This window comes from Aquarana catesbeiana, linkage group LG03, assembly GCF_042186555.1.
Source record: "Aquarana catesbeiana isolate 2022-GZ linkage group LG03, ASM4218655v1, whole genome shotgun sequence".
In the NCBI taxonomy this organism is placed as follows: domain Eukaryota; kingdom Metazoa; phylum Chordata; class Amphibia; order Anura; family Ranidae; genus Aquarana; species Aquarana catesbeiana.
The window spans coordinates 651,479,526-651,493,694 of NC_133326.1; the positions used below are offsets into that span (position 1 = coordinate 651,479,526).

Here is a 14,169-nt window from a genome sequence, read left to right on the forward strand (position 1 = left end):
TGGAGAGGGTTAACAGTCATTGACCAAGGCTTGTTCATCCATATTGCCAACACATCAAAACGCATGTTATATGCATTTGAATGTGCTGCCATTGACTTCTATAAGCAAAATCTAAAATGGATTTTTAAAAATCGACACATCCTATTTTTCTAAACGCAGTTCACTGCACGGCTGAGATGGGAACAGGCCCTATTTATATTATGGGAAGTTGAAGGTTTTAGCTTGTTGCATAGCAAGCCTTAAAATGCAAGAGTGTAACCGTGATTTTTTTCCTGAAATCTATAACCTTACTTCAATACTATTTTTAAGGTTTTTTTTTAGTTTACTAGATTTCTGACAGCTCTTTTTAAAAGGAAGGCCCTCAATGAGGGAACATAGACAAAGGTCGTTCCTGACTTCTTTCTGAAAATCCTAGTTGCCTGACTTCAGTATTTTAATCTACATGTGGATCATGTAGTTGCATACCTGTTACATACATAGGTGTATGCACAGGGTGTGCCGGGTGTGTCTGGGCACACCCTAATCACCTAGTGTGCATTAGCATTATCTATCCATGTAGCAGCTGGGAAATGGGAAAGATCACCCTCTTATGCCGCGTACACATGCCCGGACTTTACGGCATACCTGGTTTGGCGGACCGGAGTCCGCCCCACAATCTGATCGTGTGTAGGCTCCCGCGGACTTTTTTTCCCCAAAAGTCCGCCGGACCTAGAAATGAAACATGTTTCAAGTCTTTCCTTCGTAAGTCCGCTGGACTCAGTTCCTGACGGAAAGCCAAACAATTTTCCTATTGCGGAGAGCGCGGGGCATACCAGGCCCTTAGGTCTGGTATGGATTTTAAGGGAAACCCTCTACACCGAAAAATCGGCGTGGGGTCCCCCCAAAATCCATACCAGACCCTTATCCGAGCACGCAGCCCGGCCGGTCAGGAAAGGGGGTGGGGATGAGCGAGCGCCCCCCTTCCTGAACCGTTCCAGGCCGCATGCCCTCAACATGGGGGGGTGGGGGCTTTGGGGGAGGGGGCACCACAGGTTTTTAAAGTAATTTATTAGACAGCTCCGGGGGTCTTCTTCCGGCTTCGGGGGTCTCTCCGCGCTCTCCGGGTCTTCCGCCGGGCTCCTCCGCTATCTTCTGCTCTTTTGCCGCTCTTTTGCTAGCAGGGGCCCGGACTTCTGCCTTCTGCCTTCTTCTCTTCTTCTCTTCTTCCGATGTTGACATGACGCTCTCTCTGGCTGGAATGCTCTCTGAGCGTTCCGATGTGACTTATATAGGCGGTGACCCCGCCCCCTTATGCCATCACAGTCTCTGGGCATGCTGGGACTGTGACGTTTTGGGGGGGGCGTGGTCAACATCACCTGGTGACCCCGCCCCCTTATGCCCTCCCTGGGCATGCTGGGACTGTGACGGCATAAGTGGCCGGGGTCACCGCCTATATAAGTCACATCGGAACGCTCAGAGAGCATTCCAGCCAGAGAGAGCGTCTTGTCAACATCGGAAGAAGAGAAGAAGAGAAGAAGGCAGAAGTCCGGGCCCCTGCTAGCAAAAGAGCGGCAAAAGAGCAGAAGATAGCGGAGGAGCCCGGCAGAAGACTCGGAGAGCGCAGAGAAGAACCGGAGAGACCCCCGAAGCCGGAAGAAGACCCCCGGAGCTGTCTAATAAATTACTTTAAAAACCTGTGCAGTGTGGTTTTTTTAATTTACACTTTTTCCCTAGGTGAATGGGTAGGGGTACCATGTACCCCATAATCATTCACATAGTGTGGGGGGTCGGGATCTGGGGGCCCTCTTATTAAAAGGGGCTCCCGGATTCCGATAAGCCCCCCGCCCGCAGACCCCGACAACCAACGGCCAGGGTTGTCGGGAAGAGGCCCTTGTCCTCATCAACATGGGGACAAGGTGCTTTGGGGTGGGGGGGCCGCAGGGCGCCCCCTCCCCCAAAGCACCCACCCCCCCATGTTGAGGGCATGCGGCCTGGTACGGTTCAGCTCGCTCGTCCCCACCCCCTTTTCTGACCGGCCGGGCTGCGTGCTTGGATAAGGGTCTGGTATGGATTTTGGGGGGACCCCACGCCGATTTTTCGGTGTAGGGGGTTTCCCTTAAAATCCATACCAGACCTAAGGGCCGGGGCTCGCAAGGCGTCAATCTCGCCGATAAAAGCGGTGAGATTGACTTCCTTTTCTAGTTCCGTCGTACCCGAGTCACGTTCAAAATGAACGGACTTTGCCGTGTGTGGGCAAGTCCGTTCATTCTGAAAGTCCGCCGTATCTCGGACGAAAGTCCGTCGGGAAGACCGGCGGATCTAGTCTGCCGGAAAGTCCAGTCGTGTGTAGGCAAGTCCGTCCGTTCAGAAAGTCCAGCGGTAGTCCGCCGGCAGTCCGGCGGGAAGAACGTCGGACCTAGTTTCCCAGAAAGTCCGGTCGTGTGTACGCGGCATTACTGGCTCTGCCATAAGACTTTTACTGTGGCGGCAGGGAGATCAATGTGCCAGGGCCATATATATAGACACACACGCATGTGTGTTTGAGCTTTTGGGTGCACACTAGGGACCGACCGATATAGTTTTTTCGGTGCCGATACGATACAGATATTTTGGCCACCTCTCCTGCCGATAACCAATATTATTTGCTGATATTTTGTACATTTAAAAAAAAAAATGACACTGTCCTTTTACATTTTTGAGTTTTTTTATCAGTGTTATTGCTGTCACAAGGAATGTAAACATCCCTTGTGACAGTAATAAGCAGTGACAGGTGCTCTTTATGGAGAGATCGGGGGTCTATAAGACCCCAAACCCCTCCACTGCACTTGAAAGTATTCAAAACGTCAAGAGCTGCGTTTTCGAATCCTTTTTTTTTTTAACTGGTGCCTTTAAGATGCCAGTAATCCGGGAAGTGATGTCATGACATCACTTCCTGGTTACTAGATCTGAGAACCGAACGGTCTTCGGCCAACTGGCGGACATGCTGGTTGGTTGCTCGGGCCTCCCGGTGGGACGGGAGAGAGCCCGGGCGAGCTGCGGGAGGGGGGGGGACGTCCCCTCCCACTGCTTGTAATAACAGCTGAGTGTCTGCTGAGCCACATCGGTTGCTATTATAATAAAGCTAACCCCTTGAAGCAATATCGGTAATATTGGTCAGTTTTTTGACCAATACCGATACTTCTGAAAAAGTGAATATAGGCCACACCGATAATCGGTCGATCCCTTGTGCACACCCTAATGCAATAGGCTGCGCTCACCTATGGTTACATATCAGTAATTTAGTACTGATTTTTGCATTTTCAGAAGGAGAAGTCAGCAATCGCACCTACAGTATATGCTTAATCAACACAGGTTTCCCTTATGCCGCGTACACACGAGCGGACTTTTCGACCAGACTGGTCCAACGGACCGAGTCCGATGGACAATTCGACCGTGTGTGTGGGCTTCATCGGACCTGCAGCGTTTTTTTTCGGTCGAAAATCTGAAGGACTTTATATTTAGAGCATGTTTCAAATCTTTACGTCGGAACTCCGCCGACCCAGTTCCTATCGAAAAGTCCGCTCGTCTGTATGCTAGTCCGACGGACGAAAAACGATGCTAGGGCAGCTATTGGCTACTGGCTATCAACTTCCTTATTTTAGTCCGGCCGTACGTCATCACATACGAATCCATCGGACATTGGTGTGATCGTGTGTAGGCAAGTCCGTTTGTTCAGAAAGTCCGTCGAAAGTCCGCCGAAAGTCCGTCGGATAGACCGTCGGACCAGTCCAGTCGAAAAGTCAGCTCGTTTGTACGCGGCATAAGACCAGGATTCAACCTGTGCAGTGTGTTAATGTGTGTACGCTACCATGCTTTGCGTTAAGGCAGCCCATTTACTTTTGCATAAGTGTAGACCAAACTGCACCTAACCTTGTTTATGGATGGTAACATACCAAAAGCGTGCGCAAAAATGAATGCGCACTACCGACTACATAGTGTGGCACTGCACGTTATGGTTGAGGCATCTGTTGATAACAAGCACGAGTAATCACAAAGAAAAACTCCTCAGAGCGAGCATTATTGTACTCATTTGCCTGCACAGCTCCAAAAACCTAGCTCCATCCAAATCAATATCGGGACTAAATGTTGTACTGATTTAAATCCATCGTCATGTGACATAGCGGGACCTAAGTCCCCCATCATCTAGACCTGTCTTTCTCAAACAGGGTTCCTTCAGAGGTTATTAGGGGGTTCCATGAGCAATTTTTCGCTTCCCATAGAAGCTTGCACCTCTACAGGGTGCAGGCAGCCAACTCTGATGTTGTGCAGGAACCCCCTCTGGACCACCTTCCGGACTGCGCCCCATAGCCGCTCTGTGTGATATAAGTATCCCAGGAGGACCAGGCAGACTTCATTGTGGCCTAGGTCGGAATGGTGTCGGGAACGGGGCATAAAATTAAAAACTATTTTAAAAAGAAAAGATAGGGAAGAAGGGAAGAAAAATTACTCACAATTCTGCTTGCAAGGGGAGGAGGGGAGGAATGTTGAAGTGGAACTATCTTCTGTTGGGGGGTTTAGCTCAGTTTTAACCACTTGAAGATCGCAACACTTTAATTTACATTGCGGTGTTCAAGTGGTATACCAGGCATCATTCTGGTATTTTTTTTTTGTCTGTGGGTGCCTGGCTTTATTGTAAAAGCCATCCTAGCAGCTAATTAGCTGCTGGATTGCTTTTACAGGCAGCGAGAGAGATTACCCCCCCGCCACCTGCCAGTGCCTCTCCAGGTTCTCCATCCCACCGGAGAACCCAGGCCCGAAGCCGGCACTTCCGCCGGCTTACTATAAAGCTTTTCAAGGGCTGGAAGATTTTGGAGACCGAAAGTGACAAGCATTTTCATCCCTTTCGTTCTCCAAGGATGTAAACAGCACCGTTTTTACAATAGGAAAGCATCTGATCACACCGATTTTGGTGGCATCAGATGCCTTTAAGAGCAGAGCAGACATCTGGGGTCTGATAGACCCCAGATGTAAAAATAATAATATGTTTAAAATAAATCATTTTTAAAAATGTAAACTTTTTTTAAACAAACTTCAGAATGCATATAAGCGGGGGGGGGGGGGGAATGACAATTATTACTTTTTTGTTAAAGTAAAACTTTAGTCAGAAAATTAGATCCTGCTAGATCACTTCAGGCGGGCATAGCTATGTAAAACAATATATTGTTTAAAATCCAGTAATACACTATCTCACCCTGTTCTGCTGTTCTGCACATGCTCAGTTGCGCTATATTTTTAGGCACTGTGCTGAATTTGTAGAGGTCAATCTGCTGACAGCCAAGTATTTATTGCTGTTCGGGGGCTCTGGGCTTAAAGTGATTGTAAGGGCTTTTTTTTTTTTCTTGAAAAATAATAAAAATGTCATACTTACCTGCTCTGTTGCAGTGGATTTGCACAGAGCAGCCCAAGTCCTCTTCTTCTGGGGTTCCTTTGTGATCCTGGCCCCTCCCTCCTGTTCAGTGCCCCCACAGCAAGCAGCTTGCTATGGGGGCACCTGTGTCACAGCTCCCTGTGTCCATTCAGACACAGAGACCCAACCCGGCCCTGCCCCCTCTCTTCCCTGAATGGCTAGCTGACATTGATTGACAGCAGCGGGAGCCAATGGCGCCACTACTGTATCTCAGCCAATCAGGAAGGAGAAACTCGGGTGACTGAGACACTCGTGGACATCGCTGGACAGAGATGGGGCTCAGGTAAGTGTTAGAGGGGCTGAGGGGAGCTGCTGCACACGGAAGGCTTTTATCTTAATGCATAGAATGCATTAAGATAAAAGAAACCTTCTGACTTTACAACCATTTTAAGCAATTTACAGCACACACTCATTTTGGTAGCATATTTATTAATGTGGCCTGTATGTTATTTTTTAGCAATTGTCATGGGTTAAGTTCCCCTTTAAGTTGGTCCTAATTAAATTTTAACTGAATTGCTTGATGATTAGTGCTGCTGGCTTTTGGCCTGATATACAACTGAAGGAGACTATGGAAATGTTTATAACACTGTAGTGATGTGTTTTTATATTTTCATGTCTGTGTGCTTTTTTTTTTCATTTAAAACATGTAATGATTAAATTTAAGAGCTCAAAAAGGATTGCTAGAAAGAGAATCTAAAAACTTTTACATGTGTCTCTGTTTAAGTGTTTGCCAAATTATGGGAAACCGATTATAATAAAGGCCCAGAGTTATTTTCAACATTTTGGTCTTGTGTTTCCAAAAAAATAGGCCATCAGTTTTCCAGTTTTAGCAAGGCAGGTTTTCTCCACACATTTCTTTTCAGTTTTTCATAAATCTAATACGGAAGATTTAGCTAAATCAATTTCAGATTATAACATCCTGGCACCTAAAGATTACTAGTATGTGTTAAAAAAATCTACACAAAAATTCTGGATTTTCTGCTCTGTGTTTATCCCATACAAAGTAAACTTATCAAAGCCCAACTTCAGCCAAAACTTTTTTTAGTTTTGGATAGATCATGGCAGGTTATTATAGCTTATATAGATTTTGGTGAGATTTTCAATGTTGAAGAAATGTTTTGGATTTGGTGAGAAAGGAGTAAATTAGGTAGTTTTTAAGACTGTGGTGGGCTTCATATGGTTAATGAGAGTACAGAAGAATATTTTTGCTATCACTGCATTTGCACAAAAAAAAAAAAATGGAAAAAAAAAGAAAAACAAGTGACAGTGAATAATAAAATACACATAAAATGGAAAAGTAACACAAATACTAAGAACACGGGCCTATTTTTACTTGTTGATTTGCATGTAGAAAAACTCCGGCAGAAAATGGGTTTCAAGAGAAGCCCGTAGCAAAAGATGCAGGGCTGGCATGACAGGTTAGCAGGACAAGCAGGTTACTGAAGGGTTTGCCTGGGGTTCAGTTTGTCAGAGTAATGGGGGTGGCCAGAAAAGTTTCCGCAGTGTAGTTAGGGAGGGGCCAGCGTCCGGTGGTCAGTCGGAGGTCACCGGCCGAAGAACCAGCTCCCACCCTCTCGCCCTGTTTTGTTTGAGGAATGGACGTCTGGCAGTGATTGTTTTTAAGTGGTGTAGCGGTTGGGATCTTTGGAGGCCTTCTAAATTACGACCGATATGGCATAATGGGGAACCATCTATGGTATGGGATCCTCGGTAAGATGCCAGTTAACCGAGGTTTAACTGGGCATTTGGATATGGGTATCAGCGTTGGAAGGTGGAGAGTTGGTATTGTCCCCGAGTCGGTGTGCTGCGACTGGGGACCTTGTGTGGTCACGCTGATAGTAACTAAATTTGGGGTCTTTTCAGTGCCTTCAAAGATCTACAACATGGTTACGATTTATCTGGGAAAGTAATGTTTGTAAATAAAATGTTTACGGTTAATTGTTAATTAAGAATGGCCAGTACGGCCAGTTTTACTCCAAAAAGGGTGTCTTCTGGTTATTTAAGATGGTATACATTAGTAGGGTGGTGTAGAGGTAATAAGGCCAGTTTGCATTTGTCTTACCATAGTCATGCAGAAAATTCATTCTTTCTTATGGGTCTGGGTTACATAAATCTACAGCAAATTTGTGTGTTTTGGAAAAATAAACTGTATGTGGCTGTTCACACCTAGGCACATGCATTACCACATAGGCTGTATGCAAATGGAAGAGTGTGAGTCCAGCCTGAGGGCCCATTCACACCACACATGTTGGGCTACATTGCCCAACACAGGCCCAGTGTAAAAACATGCCAAAATCCATAGCTTCCAATAGGGTCAGTTTATATCAACATGTTGCATTGATGTGTGCTGGGTGAAAATGCTGCAGTGCTCATTAAAGAAAGAAAATAATATATTTTAGCTCCCGCTGTGAACAAAAAAACCCACACATCAATGTATTGCATTAAAAAAAATGAACATCAAAGCAATGTGTTAAAAAATGTATATCAAGGCACGTCAACATACTCTAAATGCAGTGGTGTGAATCCCTCATATACATATACTAAACTATCCTTAAAATATCAAAATATATAAAAAAAAACTAGATTTTTTAAGCAAATTTTTTCCTAAGCTACTGATTGGGGTTGGTTTACTAAAACTGGAGAGTTCAAAATCCGGTGCAGCTCTGCATAGTAACCAATCAGCTTCCAGATTTTTTTTTTAAAGTTTAATTGAACAAGCTGAAATTAGAAGCTGATTGGCTACCATGCTGCCTCAGATTTTGCATTCTCCAGTTTTAGTAGATCAACCCCTTTGAGTGAATTTGAAAGTGCAAAATCGTCAGTTTTACATCAAAATTACACTATACATCCCTAATTTTACTGACAATTCCAATTTAGAAGACTGGACAGTTACCCATAGGAATTAGTGGATATAACCAATGATTTGCCTTTTATGAGAATGATAATTGATGGCTAAAATAACCTTTGCCCATATTCTAATTATGAGATTTCCCACTGAATCCATAAGGCATAAGGCAAATTGGTTTTACGAATGCAAGGGAAAAGTAAAAAAACAATGGGGCAGATTTACTAATGCTGCAGCACTCAGAATCTGATGCGGCTGTACATGGTAGCCAATCAGCTTCCAAGTTCAGCTTGTTCAATTAAGCTTTGACGATAAAACCTGGAAGCTGATTGGTTTCTATGCAGAGTTGCACCAGATTTTGCACTCTCCAGTTTTAGTAAATATCCCCGTGTGTCCTTTATTTACTACTTGTAAAGTCTTAAATCTGTCATTCAACAAACATTCTCTGCCGGTCAATCTTCCAGGTGCATGTGCTTTAAATGACTCGGATTGATTCCACACCCGAGAATGTTTATTAAAAGTCACATTCGCTCCTTTATAAATAGACCTCTGGAAGGTCAGAGGTTTTGGGATCTCAAAGTTTTTGGTGCTATAATGAAAATAATTATTATTAATAAGGTATCCTGTATGATAAATGATCTCTGTTTGATAAATGATCTCTCTGAAATCCAGAAGAAGTGAAACTGGCGTAAAATGACATTAATATAATTCTGTTTTCTTTTTGCCCAGGACATCTCACTTTCCAGGACTGCTTTGTCACCTCCGGTGTGTGGAATGTCACAGAGCTCGTCCGTGTGTCACAGAGTGAGTATTTAGAATAGGTATGATGAGGAGGAAAGGACCTAGAGTAATTCAATTTTGTGTAGAGGTTATTCATGAACTAAGGTGCTCATAGACATTGGTTTAGCCAAAAACAGCTGATTTAAAAAAAAAATCTAATACAGCCTTTCTCAAACTTTTTACTGTAGAGGGACCATTGAAATAATGTTAAGTCTCAGGGAACCCTGATAAAAAACAAATAATTGGGGGGGTCAGTTGGAAAAAAAAAGCTGAAAAGCTCATTGGTGTCCTGCAAATGGCTCTACCAAGTGGTGTTAGCCCCAGAACTATGCAGTCACCATAAGATAGAAGGTCAATAATAAAGAGGTAAATTATTCAGCTTAAAGAACTCCTAGCAACCTCTAAAGCAGGTGTCTTCAAACTATGGCCCTCCAGTTGTTCAGGAACTACAATTCCCATCATGCCTAGTCATGTCTGTGAATGTCAGAGTTTTACAATGCCTCATGGGATGTGTAGTTCCGCAACAGCTGGAGGGTCATAATTTGAGGATCCCTGCTCTAAAGAAACCCTAGTGTTCCACAGAATCCTGGCTGATAATGGCTGATCTAATGTATATGGGGAACCCTAAGGCTGGGTTCACATACGTGCCACTTTTTCTTTATTTTTCAGTGGTTTTCTGGCTGGAGTTCCACTCTGTGCTTATAAGAGAGGGTGCTTAAAGTGGTTGTAAACCCTTAGTGAAGGGGCTACCCTCATGAGATACATAGAGATGAAACAAATCCTCCTACATACGTTGTACCTGTCTACTGTATCTGCAGTCTTCTCATCTCCGCAGCAGTCCAGAATTTATAAAGCGTGTCTGAGCATTCAGAAAAAAGGGGGCAGAGAGCTGAAATGACACTTTTCAGAGCTCAGTGAGAGCTGATTGAAGGGAATGGACATCCCCCCACAGCTAACAGGAACAGAGCTGAGGCTATCAATGAGCTTATTTCTCTTGGTGTCAGGAAAACTTGTCAGAAGTGATACATCCTGATAGCAGAGGAACCAAGCAGCAGACAGAAATGACACTTAGTGTTCTTAATTAAGACAAGTACACACAATAAAGGGATATGCTTTGTTCGTTTTTCATGTCTGAGGTTTACAACCACTTTAATATTAGGATATAGTTTTAGCTAGGTTTAGCTAGTACTGTATTGTTATAGGGCATTCAACTTTGAATTTTTCCATGTCAAAAATAGCCCCCTTACTGTCCACAATGAACATGCCAAAGCCTTATTTTGATACCTGTTTTTTTTTTTTTTTCAGCACCTGTTGCAACAGCATCTGGCCCTAACTTCTCATTGGCGGATCTGGAGAGCCCAAGCTACTACAATATAAACCAGGTGACACTTGGTCGGCGGTCCTTAACGTCTCCTCCATCCAGCAGGTAAGAGGAACCAGTGAACTATTTGTTACACTAAAGATTTAATTACTATGGTGAAACATTTTCCCTCAATATAATGTTGTTAGATGGTTTCCTCAGGTGACATTGCTAGTAAGACGCCTTAGGGTTCCTAACTTTGGACAAGGGGTTAATGTGCTGAGCCTATGCAATCTGCCTGTAGGGATGCAGGAGTGATGGTGCACCTGTAGGTAGGTGCAGTCCATATTTTCCACTGCTGGTGGCGCTCGACCACAGCGACAAGGCAGATGGGAGAGGAAGTTAAGAGAAGATGTGTTTCTCTATGATTTCCTTGGTCACCCGGGCAGTGTTACCGATTGGATGCATAAGCTCCATGTGACCTTGGTGGCCACCTTAGGTCAAGCAGAGTTTATTTAAGACTCTGACCCCAGGGTTTGGCACTCTTTATGTAAGTGGACAGGTTAGGGACAGGTTCCCCATCTGACAGGGACAGTGTCAGCGATAGGGAGAGGTTCTGGAGGAGTAAGGAGAAAGCAGGGACCATGTCTACCTTTTCGGGAAACTTCCTGTTTGGGGTGGACCGGCCAGGCTCCTTGTGGCAGATGCTGTCAGGTTATGCCAGGGGGTGCCCATAACCTGCTTGTGTAAGGGATGCATCTGTATGATGTATATAACCTACTGCAGCAGAACTGACATTTACAAAGAAGAAAAAATGCCATTTAAAATGCTAGTAAATGACAGCTCCCAGCTGCTTCATTCTGTTCGTTCACAAAGGGGGAGATTTACTAAAGCTGGTGCACACAGTATCTGGTGCAGCATTGCATAGTAACCAATCAGCTTCTAGGTTCTATTGTCAAAGCTTAATTGAACAAACTGAAGGTATGAGCTGATTGGTTACTATGCACAGCTGCACCAGATTCTGTGTGGACCCATTTTAGTAAATTCCCCCCAAAGTGTCCAGAGATTTCCTTCATCTATACTAGGCCCTTATCCTAGATGAGGGTCTGATATAGATTTTAATGGAGGATACTACATAAAACAAAACAAAAATTGTGTGGAGTTTACCTTAACCCTGCACAAAAATATAAAAAGTCTAGCCCCCCCCTAATCCACACCAGACGCTTATTCCAGTATGCAGCCTTGCTGGCCAGGAAAAGGGGAACATGCGTGTGACCCCACCCAAATCATACCAAGCCATGTGCCCCCAACACGGGGAGCCCAAAATAATATTCCCAATGCACACATTTCTGGGAATGGCTGAAGAGTAAGTGGGTGCTGTAGTGTCCACCAGCTGTTGCAAGGAAGGACTATGTCACCAGCACACCTCTTAACTTCATCAAAAAGGGTCCAATGCTTTATTGAATGATAACATCACAGCAGAAGATGACATTTCGAACCCACCAGGACACCTTCATGTAATGCTCCAGTTTAATTGGTGGATGGTTTGCCATTCTGAACTTGTCACATGCCTGATGAAGGGGTTCTGCCCAGCTCCAAAAAGCCACTATCTTCGGCTGTGATCTTTCATTGAAGCATTGGACCCTTTTAATGGAGTTCCTTGGTGTGCTGGTGACATATTCCTTGCTCAACATGGAGAGGGGACCTGGAGAGTCTCATGATGATGAAGACAAGAGCCTCTTCCCCACAACCCTGGCCTGTTGGTTGTGGGGGTCTCTGGGTAGGGGGGCTTATCTGAATTTGGATGACCTCTTTTAAAACAAGGGGGCTTCCAGATGCTTTTTAAATGGGCAGGGCAGGGAGGAAGCTGCCTTATTTAGCAGCGGTAGTAAAACTTTTGCTAAATGTTTCACTTCCGGCTGCTGCAGAGGTTCACTGACCTGCTGAACAAACAAAATATGGTCCAAACAGGGGTTTGGAGCAAACTGGGAGCTCATCCCTAGTTTTATCTTTTACCTAAGCTATCCAAGACATAAAAAAAGTTTTGGCTGGAGTCTCCTATAACCTAAGGCTGGCTATACATTATATAATTTTCTTGTTCAATTTTCCTTTAGATTTGCCAAAACTACATAATATGAGGTCAACCCTAATCACTTTCAATTTGTATGCAATCAGGCAGGCCCTTGCACTACATAGTTGAAGGTAAATCGAAAGAAAATTGTATAATGTATGGCCAGCTTTCGCCATTAAGCTAAGATTTCTGCGTAGTGAATATTATGCCCCAATCTTCTCAGTCGATTTTCAAATGCCAAAACATCAGTGGGCAGTAAGGGAGATATATACAGTCATGGCCAAAAATATTGCCATTCCTGCACTTCTGTCAGATAATGCACCACTTCCCCCAGAAAATTGTTGCAATTACAAATGTTTAGGCATTCTCATGTTTATTTCTTTTGTTTGTATTGGTATGACACAAAAAAGTGGAGAAACAAAAAGCCAAATCTGACACATTCCACGCAGAACTCCGAAAATGGACTAGACAAAAATATTGGCCCCCTCAATTTAATATTTGGTAGAACACCCCTTGAAAAAAAGAACTGAAATCAATCGCTTCATGTAACCATCAATGCATTTCTTACATCTCTCTACTGGAATTTTGGACCACTCTTCTTTCGCCAAATGCTCCAGGTCTCTCAGTTTGGAAGGGTTCCCTCTCCCAACTGCTGCTTTGAGATCTCTCTACAGATGCTCTATGGGATTTAGATTCTGGACTCATTGCTGGCCAGTTCAGTACTCTCCAGCGCTTTGTCTTCAACCACTTCTAGGTGCTTTTTGACGTGGGCTTTGGGCCATTGTCCTGCTGTAAGACCCATGACCTCTGACGGAGACCCAACTTTCTGACACTGGGCCCTACATTGCACCCTAGAATTCTTTGGTAGTCTTCAGATTTCATAATGCCATGCACACAGTCAAGACATCCAGTGCCTAAAGCAGCAAAGCAAACCCAAAACATCAGTGAACCTTCACCATGTTTGACTGTATTCTTTTCATTAAAGGCCTAATTTCTTTTTCTGAAAACAGTAGAATGATGGGCTTTACCAAAAAGCTGTAATTTTGTTTCGTCTGTCCACAGCACATACTCCCAAAAGGATTTTGGCTTCCTCAGGTAAGTTTTGGCAAACTCTTTGATCATTTTTTCTACATTACAGGAGCATTACAATTTTGAGAAGGTGTCAATAATTTTGTTCAGTAAATTTTTGGAGTTTTGCATGGAATGTGTCAGATTTGGCTTTTTGTTTCTCCACTTTTTGTGTCCTACCAAGACAAACACAATGAATAAACATTAGTATTCCTAAACATTTGTAATTGCAACAATTTTCTAGGGGAAGTGGTGCATTATCTGACGGAAATGCAGGGGTGCCAATATTTTTGGCCATGACTATCAAGGGGACACTTACAAGACCGAATGAAATCAGTCGGCAGCTGCATGTCGGAGCATCCCACTCGGGTCAACTCCATTCATTCAGGTCCCTCACAGGCTCTGAGATCACTAGGGGTGGGGTAAACATTTCAGGCTGTATTATCCTGTCACTTAGCAATCACCATCTTTCCTGGGGTCATGGCACCATTCCTGGAACCCAAGTGGGCCAACCACAATGGAGGGGCATCTTCATTATTTAAAGGCTCAGTTAACCTTTCCCAGAAAATAGCCTATGCAGTGAGGGAGCAGCTTTGTAAAATGTCCATTCATGATATTGTCATACCTGTAGGCTATTTGGGCCTCTCCGGAAGCCAGGCTAACAACCACTATGTCCTGCC

At 44.2% G+C, this 14,169-nt stretch overlaps 1 protein-coding gene across 10 annotated transcripts in view; it reads left to right on the plus strand.

Moving 5' to 3' along the window:
• Positions 1–14,169, plus strand: part of NFIX (nuclear factor I X) — a 283,591-nt gene that overhangs the window by 209,316 nt on the left and 60,106 nt on the right. For 8 of the 10 annotated variants that reach the window (XM_073622644.1, XM_073622645.1, XM_073622643.1 and 5 more), the window contains 3 exons: positions 9,000–9,074; positions 10,356–10,476; positions 13,484–13,516. In XM_073622644.1, the coding sequence (XP_073478745.1) occupies positions 9,000–9,074; positions 10,356–10,476; positions 13,484–13,516 (229 nt within the window). The remainder of the gene's footprint in view (positions 1–8,999; positions 9,075–10,355; positions 10,477–13,483; positions 13,517–14,169) is intronic. The other 2 variants (XM_073622648.1, XM_073622652.1) reach the window with 1 other exon arrangement.